The 16,551-nt window shown below is 34.3% G+C and overlaps 1 protein-coding gene across 3 annotated transcripts; it reads left to right on the forward strand.

The window, feature by feature from the left end:
* Window positions 1-3,013: 3,013 nt before the first annotated feature.
* On the forward strand, window positions 3,014-15,389 carry LOC145668350 (uncharacterized). 3 transcript variants are annotated; one of them, XM_081736113.1, is made up of 5 exons: window positions 3,014-3,105; window positions 8,304-8,530; window positions 9,829-10,006; window positions 11,227-11,323; window positions 15,263-15,389. In XM_081736113.1, exons 2-5 carry the CDS (start codon window positions 8,327-8,329, stop codon window positions 15,324-15,326), a joined length of 543 nt encoding a protein of 180 aa, XP_081592239.1. In that variant the 5' UTR covers window positions 3,014-3,105; window positions 8,304-8,326; the 3' UTR covers window positions 15,327-15,389. The 3 variants fall into 3 exon arrangements, with proteins under 3 accessions (XP_081592239.1, XP_081592238.1, XP_081592237.1); XM_081736112.1 differs by lacking the exon at window positions 3,014-3,105 and adding an exon at window positions 3,116-6,292; XM_081736111.1 differs by lacking the exon at window positions 3,014-3,105 and having other exon boundaries at window positions 3,116-8,530.
* Window positions 15,390-16,551: the final 1,162 nt, after the last annotated feature.

Genomic DNA, 16,551 nt, shown 5'->3' on the forward strand with positions numbered 1-16,551 from the left:
AACGACCGAAGGGGATTAGAAGTTCCGCAGGGCTCATTGTTTTCTACCTTTATCACAATTTACACGAAAACAAGGTACTCGGTTCTAGAGCCATGAAACGAGTTGAGGGAGATTCCAAATGCCATCCTTCACTTTTAGCTTATTCTCATGTTGACATTTCGTCTGATTCTGTTGATTTTTCCGTAAATTTTTGTATAAGCTTAATAAAAAGTGTATGTATTCATGAATATGGTATAAGTTTTAACACACGAAGGATCACTAACAAACTTCTTTTGGAAATTCCTAATGTAGACATTACATCATATCCCAGCATAAATCCCAAGACCCTGCCAGCTTATACCAAGCAGATATAGTATAATTATACAGGGTGTTTGAAAACCTCATCAACAACGTTTGGAAGGTAATTCCTGACACCAAGATAAGACAAAACGTATAGACCAACCTAGGTGCACAAATGCTTCCTTTCGGGGTTACAGGCTGCCGGAAACATAAAAAAATAAAATTTAACGATCCATAGCTCCAAAACTATTGGATCTATCGTAGTCGGGTCAAGACTTCACTTAGGAACTAATATGTGCGCTATCCAAAAATACATGTTTTAGAATCCTAAGGTACTCACACAACAATTTTTATTGAGAGAGTTTCGCTACGGGCACATAATTTGAAGTTATCACCAACAACCTCTATAAAATTGTTGCGGAAGTACTGCAGAATTCTTGAAATTGAAATACAGAAAGCAATTGTTTGGTATGGTCTCTTAACTATATATTTGTCCACGGCTATTAATATCTTGCATTGAGCGGACAAGAACTATATAATCACATCCAGTTAATTACGAATTCTGGTAGACAAAGAAATTCTGCAGAGGTATTTCCAAAAGACGTTTACAGCTACTCCAAAAGTTGAAATATTATCCAGCAGACAAAGAAATGTAGTCCTAATAGCTGTAGATAGTAGTTACTGCATCATGGGCAATCATGTAATCACTCGGGCAATCCATCAGAATTACAGCAATTCCAGGCTATTCAGCAATGAAATATATTATAATTAAATGTAAAAATGTTACCTGAAGAGATCCATAGATGTATCCAATACTAATAATGTATAAGATCTCTTATACACTGACGAAGTATAAAATCTAAATGCTATTCTGATTCATCACCATAATAGCTGTATACGTAAAGCATTTGAATTAAACATTTTTCGTAAACCTTGGTGAATTTGGCCTATCGTATTTAAATTAATCCATTTTTTCCTTGCTTCTTACCATTTCACTAACTTCTTCACAACTATATATCATTTTTTCTCACTTCCGTTCTTGAATTTCTCATCGTTGGTACGACAGCCAAACATAGCTTCAGTTGTATGTCATGTCTCGGTTGATACAAGGAGTGACACGCTCCAAAACCAGTGCAACAGGTTGTCAGTTCGTTCTAATTGGCTACTTTCAAATGCTGGAAGATTTCACCAAATTCTTCATTTTTTTTTCGTTGTTGCATTTGAAAAATAACCAAAGCGTAACAGAATTACTTACATGATGAAAGGGTTTTATTTATGGTATTTCCAATAATTAATTTAGATCTTTCCTGAATTACTTACGGATTCTGGAATCTTGTCTCTCTTTTCTGCCATCTGGCGTCTATGGATGAAATGAGGAGTTGAGGACATTCTGCTCTCGCATTGTCATAGATCAAAGCGAGCTAGATTACCACTCAGGTATAGAAAGCCGCCCTATTGAATCCAAAACAAATGTAAAAGTTGTTAGGACGCAAATAAATATAAAATAAATAATGTGACAAAAAGTGTCCGTCAGAAGTTGCTGTAAAAATCGCAGTGCGTCATTTGTAGAATACTGTTTGTTGCTAAAGTAACATTGTCTGGAAGCATTACTGGCTATAATTATTTATTTGTGTCAGCTCAAAAACAACCATATTTTAACGGAGTTAGCTGAAATGGCGACTAATCCATTGCAGATTTCCAAATGCAACATCGAGAGTAAGCCATAGGCGGCGCCACCAATTTTCAGATTTCCTACAGTAATCCTTTCTATTTTGAATATTTATTATTTTCTTTGTTTGTTTTTATTTGAGAGACTTCTTAAGTCTCTCATAAGTTACTTGCTGTCATACAGTGTTTTTCTAGAGTTTTTTTTTTTTTAAGTAAAACTTAGGAATTATTTTTGAGATCTTAAGACTCAATAGTGCAGAGGGTTCTAGCAACAATGTTAGGACGTGTTAGCAGAGCGTCTTCGGTTACTAGTTGCTCGTGCGAACGAAGTTTCTTCAAGATGAATTATGTCAGGTTCAAACTAAGATCGATTATACTTCAACAGAGACTCAACTCCATAATGTTGCTTTCTGTTGAAAAGTCGATTTCAGTGAGCATAGATATTGAAGATGCCATTGGAAAATTTAAAGCCATCACTCCATTCAACTGAAAAATGTCCTTATAAAAGCTCTTGTAATTAATGTCATAGTACCCTTGTACCAGTGGGGGATCTAGAAGGTAAAAACTGGGGGGGCAGCCAGAATCTAGACTATGATAGGTATATCATGAGTTTATTATAAACTCTTGAAAGTATATAAATAATAGTTTAAATTATCTTTGTCACTCAAAAAACTGGGGGGCCTAGACCCCCCAGCCCTGGCCTAGATCCGCCACTGCCTTGTACACTTAATAATTCTGATATTTCTTTGATAAATCCATAAGTCACATACACTTGTATCCATGTATGAAGTTTCTTTCAATATGTACATAAAGGTTTTTTTTATTGACCCAGATAGCATGTAAGCTTAAATCAAGGGTCGCTTTCCCTTGATTTTGGCTTAGCAATGTACAGTTGATGCGACAAGCGACAATCAACGTTTATTTTAGCTTGTTTTTAACTTGAAAAGAAGCTTGAATGCGACAAGCGACAATCAAGGTTTATTTTAGCTTGTTTTTAACTTGAAAAGAAGCTTGAATTTATCAACTTTCTACTAAGCCTATTTCAAGCTTGATTCAAAACGCTTGACGTTTGTCGATTGTTTAGCAAATGGAGCCATCTGTAGGATTGGTGAGTAGTCTAAGTTTTGGCGCTTGATTTCTTCCAAAAGGTAAACAAAGGTAAGCTATGTGTATGAAATGTAATAGTAAGCCCTACTTTAGTTTTAGTTACAAATAAAAAGGTGATTTTTATTTTAGACTGGTGCGCTGAGCGCTTTTAGGATAGTATTACGTCATTACTTTTCAAATATGGATGGAATTTTATGTTTATACCTTTTATGTTGTTTTCTTTTTTTTTAAGTGTGTTCATCCGTATAATGTATACCATATTTAGCCATTGGATTCTTTAAAGTCAGTGATGGCTCTTGACAATTAGCATCAGCATAGGCGCCCGAAGGGGAGGGGGTGGGGCCCGGGCCCCCTTTGGCTTACGAAAATGTATACGTAATATAGGAAACCATGTATATTAAATACCAGGCGTAATATAGCAACCATGGAGATGGGCCCCTCCCTAGAAAATTTTCCTCGGGCACCCCTGAATATCAGTACAAAAATTAGAGGGTTAACTTCAGCAGACGGCTTTATCATATTAAAAATTTATAGGTGGAATACTTGATAACTGTTAAGGCATTGCTTTAGCAGACGGCTGTACCATATTTATATCGATTTTATGGTCATTTTTCACTAGATTTGAGATAATACTGTTACATATAGAGAATTTTGGAACTTGGGGACCAAAATCAGGTAAAACCACCGTGTTTACAGGAGAAATGAGTTGGTGTTACGTAACCGTAATTACTAACATAACTAACCAATCCTAACCTAAATCATCAAAAACAGAAAATATAGGAAGAAAGTACGAATTCAGGTAAAATCACCATGTAAAAATTATTGCGGATATTTTATAATTATTTACTTTCCTCGTTTATGTGCATGTTCTCCGTCGCTGACACGCCTGCTCTCTACGGACGCATCCCCTCGCTCCGCTCGGGACTCCCAGTTACACTCCTGCCCTGACTCGGTTAGATGGCATTCGTGCTTTTTTTTTGTGGCCACCTAGCACAAGTTGGTTCGTGGTTTATGCACTAGCTTCTCATTTAGTGGATATTCTACAAAAAGGAACCGGGAAATGCAATGTGTGAACATTTGGTAGAACCATCTGCTCGAGTAATGCCCAAGTATCTTAACCCAGTCTAACCTAAACTAACCCAAACTAACTTAACCTACCTAAACCATAAAAAAATACAAAATATATACCAAGAAAGTACAAAATTTAAGCAAAATATTGCCCCCCCCCCAGTTCAAAAAATATGCCGTTACATAACACTTTACGTAGCATAGCTGAGCGAGCGAAGGGGAATAGATGCCCCACAGGGCTCGTTTTTTTCCCTACTTTTTAAGTTACACGCGTTTGGCATTGCAACCATTGCAGACGGTCATTTTCCAAAGCTTCATATGTACTTACTGCCATCTCATTCCTTGCTTGTATTCGTCTGCCTACCGCCTTGTCAATTAGATCCACCATAACATACTTAATTTTCCATTTCGTAGGATTCTATATAACAGACACGATTTATGAAGTCTAAACACATTAAAATAATTTATTTAACTAGGTAGAGCCATCTGCTAAAGTTAACCCCATATTAATAATGAAGGTAGTTAAATGATAATGTAAGTGTTTTAAACTCAATAAATTGTATGTGCAAATGAGTATACATGGGAAAGTAAGTATGTTATGGTGGAGCTATTTGCCAGGGCGGAAGGCGGTTGAATACAAGCAAGGAACGAAATGCCAGTATTTGTATGTTAAGTTTTGGAAAATGACAGTCTACAATGGCTGCAATGCCAATCGTGTGTAACTTAAAAGATAAGGGGAAAAAACAAGTCCTACGGGGCTTCTAATCCCCTCCGCTCGCTCAGCTGTGGTTCGTGAAGCGTTTGTAAAGTAGTGCCCCAAATCTAGTGAAAAAATCAACAAAATCGATTTAAATTTGGAGAGCCGTCCGCTAAAGTAATGAAAATTACGTTTTATCTCTACAATCGAGGAGAAAACTGCTTTGAATTAATACATTGCCTAAGCTTTCTTGTTTTAGCTTTCACCGATACACTAAAAATTTTAACTGATGTGGCTTCCCCAAGAATCGGTACGGATGATATTTAAATGCAGCAAGCAAGCCTGGACATTTCACTCATTTTAGAATGCATCATGCTTATCTTTCGTTCATTATGTTCTTCCATATTTATTCGGAGGTTGGGGGCAAAATTGAAGAATATAAATACTTATGTCCGACTTTATTTAGTAACAATTACTTATTCTAAGGTATACTTCATCAATCTTAGATTAAGTGATATCACTCATTTCATCGCTTTACAATAAGTGCAAGGAAAGGTTCGATCTGGTATGGACTTTTGGGTTTAGGGTAAAAGAATGATGAATTTCGAAAAATTACTTATTAGATATTAATAATAATTCACAGTGGATTATTACGCGAAAATAAGTTGGCATATTAGTTTGAAGTTTGTAAGCTAAGAAGTCGAGGGTGTAAGTTTGAAGAAAACTAGGTTTTTTGTTGCTTATATTTTAATCTTTTTATCCTCTAAAAACAGTAACTTCTGTCTCTTAATTGTTTTTAGTGCTTTTGTTTACTTTTTTTTCTACCAGGTTAATGAAGTCTGGATCTAAAATCTCAGAAAAATATTTGCAATCTGAACGGATGTAATACAGAAATAACGCTATTTTTCAGGATTGGCCAAAATCGTGTTTTTTTAAAACTTTTTTTTCACTTAAACCGGAATGTTTGCTTTACACCAGTTTTTTTTTTTTGTTTAAATACGTTTACCTTAGACTAAAGTATAGTAACCGTTGCCCTCTTTTTTTTTTTTTTTTTTTTTTTAAGAGTAAAGGTAATTTGAGGCTGATGATTCGATTGAACAAGGTCGCAACCTCGAGAAATGAACGCAACTCGCTCAAACTAGAGGTCATAGGTCAACTAGTTCTGCAAATGATTTGCCATTACATCATAAATTATTCAGCAGTCTACTCCTTCAGCATTGGTTAAGCTTGAATTTTCCTTGTCGGAGGCATGATAGACCACAAGTTGAGTGGGGGTGGGATTCGTGAAAAATACTTTTTTAACTTGTCTCTTTAATTGTGATTTTATTTTATCAAGTTTGGAGTTCCCGCCGAACTGCCTGTAGTGCGCTGCCACACTAGCGGACGGTCAACAAAACTTTTCCACAGAAGCTGATTAAGTGTCTAAATTTATAACATTGGAAAGTAGATCGACGAAACAGAGATTTCTATTAGGTTTGACTGGTTTGTTAATAATAATAATAATAAAAAGTTTTATTTAGAAAGATAGTATGAATGGTCCAGAACTATTAGTCACTTCCGGTGTTGATAAGCAAATTAAATTAAGCCTATATTTCTGACTGACTAATTAGATCTTCTGTATTATATAGTCTTTTAAAATTGTCCATTGATTTAATGTGTATAACTATAGAGTGATTCCATTTTGCAGTTCTTTACCTTTTGGTTCTTTAGTGGCTCCTAAAATATTCACAAGTATGCAAGATCACTGCAACGTATTTCTATCAGTTGACCTCCGTGGATGATGAGTCTGTGGATTTATCGCCTTTGTTATCAAGGGATTCTGGTTTCAAGTTCAAATGAAGGACAATATCTCTCTGCAAACTGAGTAGTGGTTCGGATCTCACTTTAAGCTGTAGGTCCCGTTCTTCATAACCCCGCTGTTATGTCCTTAACCATAGAAAGACGAAGGTGGGTCAAATTTGCCCGCACTTTCTTTTTCTCTTTGCCCGGACAAATGAATTTTACAACGTTTGAAATTTTTTGTATTTTCTTCTGTAATCTAAACTTAAATTTAGTTTTATTAGAAAGCACATTATTGTGGTAGTTTTTTTTTTTTTTTTTTTTTTAGCGCAGGAGACTAAGTACATTTTTTTAGCAACTTAGAAATGTTAAGAGGAGTACAGTTTTACTTTGAAAGGATCATGTAAACTTATCTATTCTTTGAATGGATGACTAAATTAACATAATCTACTTTTATACATTGAGCAAACGTAATACTCTCAGGTTTAGTATAGTAACTTGTCTACACAGGCTAATGTATTTCAAGCTACTTCATATCTGCTAACCAAATGCGGTAGTAGTCTGTACTGGGACTTGTAATATTTCCTATTAAAATAAAATTTCGCAAGTCTTAAAATAATTTTACAACTCTCATTTATTAGTAGCAGTCATTAAATAACTTTAAAATAAATTAGTAGGGTTAAAATTGGAATTTACAACCACGAGCAAAATTGACCCCCCTTAGTCTTTCACGTGACCAATTATAGTTTAGTCTTCCTAGGGTTAATGTTAAGATACACGGATGACTAATGATAGTGAATGATTATGAAGGAATTAGTGGCATGAGAACGGGAAAACCCTCACGAATATGATATTGTCCATCATAAACTCATAAGGCCGGAGATTGAACCAAAGATCCGTCGCACCAAAAGGCAACGTTCTACCTCTGAGCAATCAACCCTTTCCTTCCGCAGTGCTGATTTATAACGTCATACTCTAATGACCTGGTCATAATTCTCCAACGTAGTGGTCTTCTACACACGTCTTCCTAATTGTTCCCCACTTTTCCCCCCAAGATTTCTGATTAAATGAACAGCGAAATTATATTTAAATAAAATCTTTGAGTTTTGTCCCACGGTTATGCGGGGCAGCCTAAAGGAGACGGTGATGATGAGAATGAATTAAATAATGGATTGAATTAAGTGGAGGGGAATGGTAGAACCCTGAGAAAATCTACGTACACGGTGTTTGTCCACCACAAACGTACATCCATGTCCAAAATTATTGTCGCATGTCTATAAATATGTTGTAGGAATAAAATTGATAACGAATTCGCCCTGTATTTCTTATAATGTTGGTATGTGCATAATCGGCAAAGACATGTATGTGGCAAATTTCATGTCAAAAGATCAGTAAATAAGAACAATAAAACGAAAATAAAACTTTATTGTCCATTTGTTTTACTCATTCTAATTTATGTGCTTATAATTCTTTCCCTATAAAATTTTCCACAAATATACATTTCTCGATTATACACATAGTATCGGTATTAAAAGTACCCTGCAAAATCATTATCAAATTATATTCTTACAAGAAGACAGTTATAGATATGCGACAATCATTTTGAACATGAATGTACATTTAATTGTTTCAATGTTTTGTGAAATAATATATTTTCTAGTTATATTAACACCTTCAAAACAATATTTCCTACAATTTATTGCAGATATCAGAATTGTATTTGGCCAAATGCAATCTACTTTAGCTGACCTTAGTGAAAGAGTATCTTCCGTCGAGAAGAAGGTCGACACACTTCTAATTGATGGTGTGAGTGTGAAAGCAGAGTCCATAAACGAAGAATCCGAACTTCTTGGCCTTCTGCCTCTGCGAACGTTGAATGATTTTCAAATATTTGAGAGAAAGCTTGAAGAAACTAACTTCGGAAAGAAATATGTAAGTATCCTATCAAACCTGTACAAGTTATGAAGCAGGTTTCAAATCTTTGTTATATCTTTTAATTTACGTCTTTTTGGAACATCTCCCTTTTGACTAAATGTTAGAATCAACTCCATTTTTGCCAATTTAGCCATTATCATGTGCATTAGCTATGGACTATAATTTTGGTCAACTTGCCATTCATACTTGCTAATATAGTCATTTAGGCGGCAATTAAATCTTTTGCAGTCAATTTGTTTTTTTTTTAGAAAATATGAAAAACCTAAAAAAAGTAGTTTATCTTGGTATTTTTCTAATTCTTTTGTTTACAACAGCACTTACATTGTCACAGTAGATTAGATATCTTTTATCAGTCTCACCTATCCGTCACGGTAAATTGGGATTTCTGGATCTGGTTTCTCCATAGTCAATTTGTTTGATTAGTTTCTAGTGTATTTTTAGTTTGGGTGGAGTTTTTCTTGTTGAGATGCGTGCATGTGCATGTATATATTTTTGTGATAGATCAATAGTGTTATCAAGCCATACCCAGCATTAGAAGTTGAAAATAATTCAAGAGATTTTATTATTAATACTTCTAGTCAATGAAGGAACAAATTGTATTGTGAAACTGTTTGATTTGAGGATATCAAAAGATAAATAATATTAGAACATCTTTGTAAACTAGTAGACTTAAAGTACCAAATATTTAGTTTCTTTATTCCTAAATTCTGTTACCTATAATTTAAGGTAAGTTGAGCCATTTTTAGCTAGTTTTTGTGCGTCATTTAGCTATTTTCTGACACTACTTGTTGGCAGCACTGATTAACCCACTGTTACTTGTTACTTTTGGAAGTGTATGTAATTTCCATATACATACACACACACAAACACAAACACACACACACACACACACACACACATATATATATATATATATATATATATATATATATATATATATATATATATATATATATATATATATATATATAGTATTTTTTTCTAATTCAACCGGACGATGGTCCTTTTCAATAAACGCTATTCCGATATAAAGCTGAAAGTTACCAAATAAATCCCAGGTAAACAGTTTTTGTTAGTCACGTAGCCCATTTCATACGGCCTTCCGTGAAACTCAGAACCCCACGCCTTTTTTTTTCACACTTCACATTACGGTATCTAAAAATTAATCTAGTTTCATTCATGCTTCGTTTTTTTTTCCCACTGGTAGAAAAACATAACAATACGAACCCTTATATATATTGTTTTTCTTTTTGATTTCAGCATGCATTAGATCTAAATACTTTCCTTTCTTTCAGATAAAAGTATTACTGTCAATTGGTGGTAAGGATTTTAAAAGGTTTCGCTCACAATACAATAAGAAGAACTTTGTGCGACAAACTCGCAATGGAATTCTCCTACTCTGGCAGGAAACCAAGGATCATGAAGCAAAAAAGCACACCTTTGGGTCCAACCAAATGTGCAATAAGATCAACAGTAAGTTGATTTGAAAAGTTGTACTGAAATATTTAACTTCATTTATTTATTTATGCTACTAACCATACAAAATTCCAGTTTGCTAATTATTAAGTCTTACTTCTCTCGTACTGGACGTGTGTTCTCATATTAGTATGTCCCAAGCAATCAGAAGTAATTCTTCATGAATAAAGTGTGCTTTGAGTACTTTAGGATTCTTTTACTGTCAAGTAGTAAAATATGTAAATGTGTTCACCCTTACTGGGTGAATATAACATCTGTGTAGAATGTATAGGAAATTCAATAACTGATCCAACACTCTATGTTGTAAACACAGCTTTACTGGCAAAGTACATATTTAAACAAATCTTTGCTTGAAAAAGCATTCAAGAGAATTTGTAAGGTGCACGGAAAATCTAAAACCAAATAAAATTCCAAGGTAGGAATGATTCCAGGGCTAAATAAAGTCAATAGTGTCAACGAATTTAAATTGAAGTACAGTGTAGGAATCACTACTGTGAAGTATAATTTTGCACCAGACTTTTCGTGTATACCTGTAAATTTGATACTGTCTACCACACGAATATAACTTTTGTTGGGTTGGCAACACTATTAGTCTGGTAGTATTACATAGTATGCCAAACTGTCTCCCCTGCAGATATTTTAAAGGTGCAAATTTTCAGAGCTCTTTGTCTAACACTGGAACGCAGATAAAACACTAGAAGAACATAGCTTTCGAAGTTACCATAATTCCAGTATCAAAAGAGAAAAGTTGCAGGCTTTCAAGACGGCGAATAGTCAAACTTTCGTCTTTCTGTCGTCTTCATCTTTCAATTTTTCGTGACAACGAAGTTAGCCAAAACCTAATGTGTTTTTTGTAGTGTTATTTAAGGTGACTTTAAACGTTGACTCAAAACCATATCACCACTAAGGGCACCGGAAGAAAGTTTTGTTACACTTGTATCGAAAAATGTAACTTTTCCATTATATAATATACCAAAAGTGTGGTGGAAGATAACTTTCTATAGTACCCTTACATAAAAATCACAAAATAGGGACCTAGCTTAGGTGACTTGAAAAATAATATAGGAATTAGTTTCAGCTCTAGGTATCCATGTTTACAAACCATACCATAATTCCGTAAAGCTATTTAAGAGGGAAATTTATTTCAAATGACAGTTTTTTTTTTTTAAAGAATAAAAATCGCTAGTATTTGCTTGAAATTCTATCTTTCTTTTCAGCTGCTGTTCGTAAGATGTACACCGTCGCAACAGAAGAAACGGTGAAGGAAGTATTTGGTGTTTGGCTGCAGCAGGCGGAGCCTAGACTACTGCGTAGGTAAGTATAGTTTTACCTATTTTCCTTACAATCACGAGAGAGACCGGAAAGTTCTTACCATCACTAAATAAGCTAGGGATCTGCAACTTAGTCCATGGACGCGTTCTTCTCTACATATACGTTTTGTATTCACTACATTTCTCACATCTATAGGTCACTAGATCAATATCATATGCATAGAATTCTGTGGATTTGGAGGAAAAAGAGATTTCCACCGTTTCAATGCCTCTTACTTTCCCGGACCCCAAGATATGAACATCTTATTATAATAATTGTAATCCTTCCCTTTTTCTTCCTTTTAGGATATGTATCATAAAACGCTTTTGTAATAATTTTAAATGAGAAGTTACTTCCATATTTCAAATCTTAAAAGATTTAGAGATACCGACATTTTATTAGAATAATTGTAATCCCCACCTTTTTTTTCTCCTCTCCACATCGTTTCTTTCCCTTTTTACTAGCATGTCAAAAAAGAAAAAAAGGGCCGAAACACGTGGCAAAGTATTTTAAATGAGAAATGGAAATACTGAACTTCAAATCTCTCACCTTAAGGGATTAAATACTTTACTATAATAATTATAATCCCCATCCATTTTTCTTTCCACCCCCCTTTCTTACCTCCGAGGCATATTTCAAAAGCGCTTAAATTCTTATCTACTTATTTTAAATAATATGAAAATACCAAATTTCATGTTTCAAACCTTCATAAATTCAGAGATTTCGACATCTTATAATAATTGTAATCCTCACTCCTTTTCTTTTCTTTCTCACCTTTTTTTCCTTTGCACTAAAATATCAAAAACCGCTTAAATATGTCAAATTATTTGAAATGAGACATCCGAATATCAAATTTCAAGTCTGTAACCTTAAGGAATTCGGAGATATGGTCATATTTTAAAAATACGTCCCACACCTATTTTCCTCCCCTTCCTGTCGAATTTGCAAAAATCCTTCCTTAGTGGTATCCTACCTAACAAATACCATGTACTGTCCATATTTAACTTGTCTATCTTAAGCGATTTGGCCTGTGCAAAGATCTGTCGGTCACTCAATCACTTAGGTCTTTGTATTTTATATAGCGAGATGAGTTCATTTTTACGCACTCATGTATTAGTACACAGTGAAATGAGATGAAATGTTTACCTTGTATGTATTTATTATTTTATTATCCCTTATAATTTAGCAACTTTCCTGTTACTTTCCTCGGAGGATGGAAATTTTAACTAAAATCGAGATTCATTACTGTTTACATTTTTATTTTCTTGTCTTCTGGAAGAAAGTACCTCTGTTAATTTTATTTTTTGATTACTCCTCTCTGCTGAATGAAATCTTTTTTTTTTAAGGCTAACATTTATTCCTTGATTAATTTTGGTGTTGATTACTTCTTTTCTATACTGAAGGAAATTTCATTTTTTGAAAACTGCGATGTCAGAGTAATAGAGAGATAGGCACTTACTGTTATATTTGCCTTCTAAAAACATTTCCTACCTGGTGCATGAAAAACAGAAAGCAACTAACCTCTTTTTTTCTTGACTAATTTTAGTGTTATTTTACATCCTTTCTATCTACTGAACGAACTCATCTCTTGAGAGAAAAACTACAATACCACCCTCTTTCTTGATTGATTAGAGTTAATTACTTCTTTTCTATACTAAATGAAACCATCTTACATTCTGGAAAACTCTGCAATGCCATTGGAATAGAGAAATATGCAATTGCAGAATCTTCCAGACGATAAGATTATTTCGTTTAGTATAGAAACAAGCAATAAAGTACTATAATTAATTAAGATCCAGATGGTATTGTAGTTTTTTTTTCCTTCTCAGAAGATACGGTTTCATTCAGGAGATAGAAAAGAAGTAAAATAACATTAAAACTAATCAAGAAACAGTTTTTTTTCCTAGAAGATAAAGACTTCAGCAGTTAGAAAATTTTGTTAAAAGACAAAATAATAGTAAATGCACATTTCTCTCTTACAAAGACATTCCCGAGTTTTCGGGAAGATAAGACTTCATTCAGTATGAAAAAGAAGTACTCAACACTAAAATTGAACAAGAAATAAAGGTTAATGTTTTATCCACAAGATAAAGACTTCATTCAGCAGTGGCAGTGATAAAAAAATAAATTAAAAAAGTAAGAGTAGTTTTTTTCTCCCCAAAGACAAAAACATTTCAATAGGATGGAGCACGCGAAAGTATGCGTATGCGTAAACACTCGAACAACAAATTACCAGGAAAATAAATAGGGAGACATAGGTCTTAAAATGCATTCAGAATTTGACTGGATTGAAGTAAATGAAGTGATTTTCCTGCCTTGTGCCATGTACACTGAGAAATGTTTCTGCTTTCAAAGATGGGATATAAAGAACTAGGTCGATAGGTCGCAGGAGTATTTATTACTTCTCTATAATGAATTGTGAAACGACGCTAATGACTCCGACACGACGTTCCATGAATATGGGTCAAATAAACTTAGTGTTACATTTACGGTAATGAGTCATCCCTTCTTCATTTGATATGTATGATGAAGGCAATATGCATGTCTTCCTATCAGTGATTCTTGTGTTTTGAAAGAATGAAACGTTGCAAAGATGTATTCCTCCGCTGTAAGGCTCAGGATTAAAATCCGTTTGTTTTACTGTCACAAATAATTCCAATGAATTGTTGTTCAACACCTCTTTACGTATTAGTCACCAGTAACTTTTTTATTTTTTATTTTTAAAGAGAAATATTTCATTGAACCTCTAAGGTATGTTCCAAACTCGTTGCAAAATGGTACGAAGTTGTCCGTGTACACGGTGCCTACTTTAGTAAATTCTACACTCTTCCTGTGAATTGCGAACTACACTTTCCCATGCGTTCTGTTGTACGTGACGCAGGATAACGCCTTGTAGGTCATCATCTGTTATTTATGTTGCTCCGTGAAGAATACAAGGTATACACGTTCACACACTTATGACCTATCTTTCCTGTGAATCGTGAGATCAGATTGCATTTCATACAAGGCATGGAGAGAAAATTACAGAAATAAGTAAATATTTGTTCTTCCATCTCTCAGTGATTTCTTATATCAGTGATTACTTCGTTTGTTTTTCGTAACGCCGTGCTTATACAACAGTACCGAGTGAGTCAATATGACATTTTCTGGATTTATCTCAATTGATGCTCTCACAGAACAATGCACATTTTCAGCTAGGAAATTAAAAAAAAACTTTACTGAAAATTTACTGGCACTAGAACATTGAAATAGGTAAAGTGAATAAATACCATGCAGTGGTACCAGTGATGAAACGAGTAACATACTTCGTGACTCGTGTTCCCGAAGTAGTCAGATCCCTGACCCTGTATGACCCAGACAGATTCGTGCGATCCCGAGACGACTTAATATCAGACTGTGGGAGAGTATGTTGTAATTGTAACAAACGCGATTCTTTCCTTTCAAGTGTTTCTTATGAGTGATCGTCAAAATTTAATCAAATAAGGCTGTAAAACGTAAAATGTAGAATATAAGGGATGCCGCTAAACCGAAAGAGTGTTTGGGTAATGTTTGTGTATAGTAGTGTTTAAAATTACTTTATTAATTTTCAGTATGGGAAGATGAATTATATTGTATTTGACATAGTCAAGACACTTTGAATAAGAAGTGTCACACTACAAATCTAACATCTGAATAGGTGAGCTCGATTAGGGAATATTAATTCACTATAAAAAATTCTACAGTAATGCTATAGAGATCATATTTGGAGTGCTTCCAAGCCATGGATCACCAGATCTGAGAAACGAGTGCCAGACTCTGTTGCCTTGTGTGGCACTTACTTCAAAGAATAATAATGTATTTTAATGAGAGCGTATTTATAAGGTAAACAATATGAATGTTTTCTTTTAACTGTGCAATCAATTACATGTTTTTCAGTATGTATTTATGATCGTTATTTTGCAGAGAACGAAGAAATTCAAAACCTGTAGTGGAAGGTCACACCGTTGAAGTTGAGGAACCCAATTAAGGAAATAAGTTAGAAATAATACAAAATATGTAAATAAGTTCAATAAATAACATTGTAATACAAGCTGATTGTTTTCATGGAACCTTATATCAGTTATTGCGTAGAATGTAGGGATAATTTATTTCAATTATGTAGCAGCAGGATGCGAAATCATAACAGTTATGATCGGGGAGAGATAGGAGTAAATAAATAAGTAAAAAAAAATGCACTGGAAAGTTTTGAAATGAAGATTTCATATATTGAACATCCAAAATTATTGATATATGTAAGGTTAGGGATAATGCTTATCCACTAGATTGTCCACTAACTGCACAGATTTACTGTAAATAGTTTGTATACTTCTGACAGTGTCGATGTCACCTTATCTCTCCAGTAAATTATTGAGGATGAATTTTCTTTCAAAATTTTGAAGTGTGGGAATGGCCATCCTCAGTATTTCGCACCCTGTGTAGCAGTGGTTCTAAGATTTAATTTATATTTCTTTCTTTCCTGAAATCTGATAATTTAAAAGTTTGCTTAGCCCTTGACGCTTGTCTAGTGGTGTACGTCTTTGGTGCGCCTAGGGTTGTGGTCGATTCCCAGTGGAAGACCTTACAAACACTGAACGCATTACTGTTCGGATTCTACAGGTCAGTGCCTCATGTAAAACTTCGTGCTGAAACGGGACGCTCAACTTCAACATCAAACTGTGGTTAATGGTAAACTAATTGGATGCTGATCTGCCAGGTCGCATAGTATATTCACCAAGGAACTCAGGAAAAGTGTTGCTTTCTATGTTGAGATAAGATACTAATCTCAATAGACTGGAGTATGGGGTATATATTCAACACCAATGTTGTGTGAGACATGGATTTATAATTTAACATGATATTTCAATAATGTTACTCAACAGAAATAAACCTGAATCTCGTGCTGCAAAGACGCATAATGGACCAAGGAAAGAAGCATAATATAGATTGTGAAAGTATACATTATTTTGCTTTCATTTTGACCGAACACAACTATTCTTTTTCAGAACATTGCTTATGTAGGTTTAACAGTTCTTTCGTCGTCACCTTTACGTTTATTTTTGCAGGATTGTTGTCTATATGAGGTTGATTTCATTTTGTATAAGGTTTGATGTGAGGCCCAGTAGTGTAAACCTTGATACAGATTTGTTTCTGCACGTGAGAAAATGATTCATCTGCTTGGCGTCATGTATAATGTTTGATGTGAAGGTTAGTAT

This window comes from Thermobia domestica, chromosome 13 (genome assembly GCF_964235325.1).
Source record: "Thermobia domestica chromosome 13, izTheDome1.hap1.1, whole genome shotgun sequence".
In the NCBI taxonomy this organism is placed as follows: Eukaryota; Metazoa; Arthropoda; class Insecta; order Zygentoma; family Lepismatidae; genus Thermobia; species Thermobia domestica.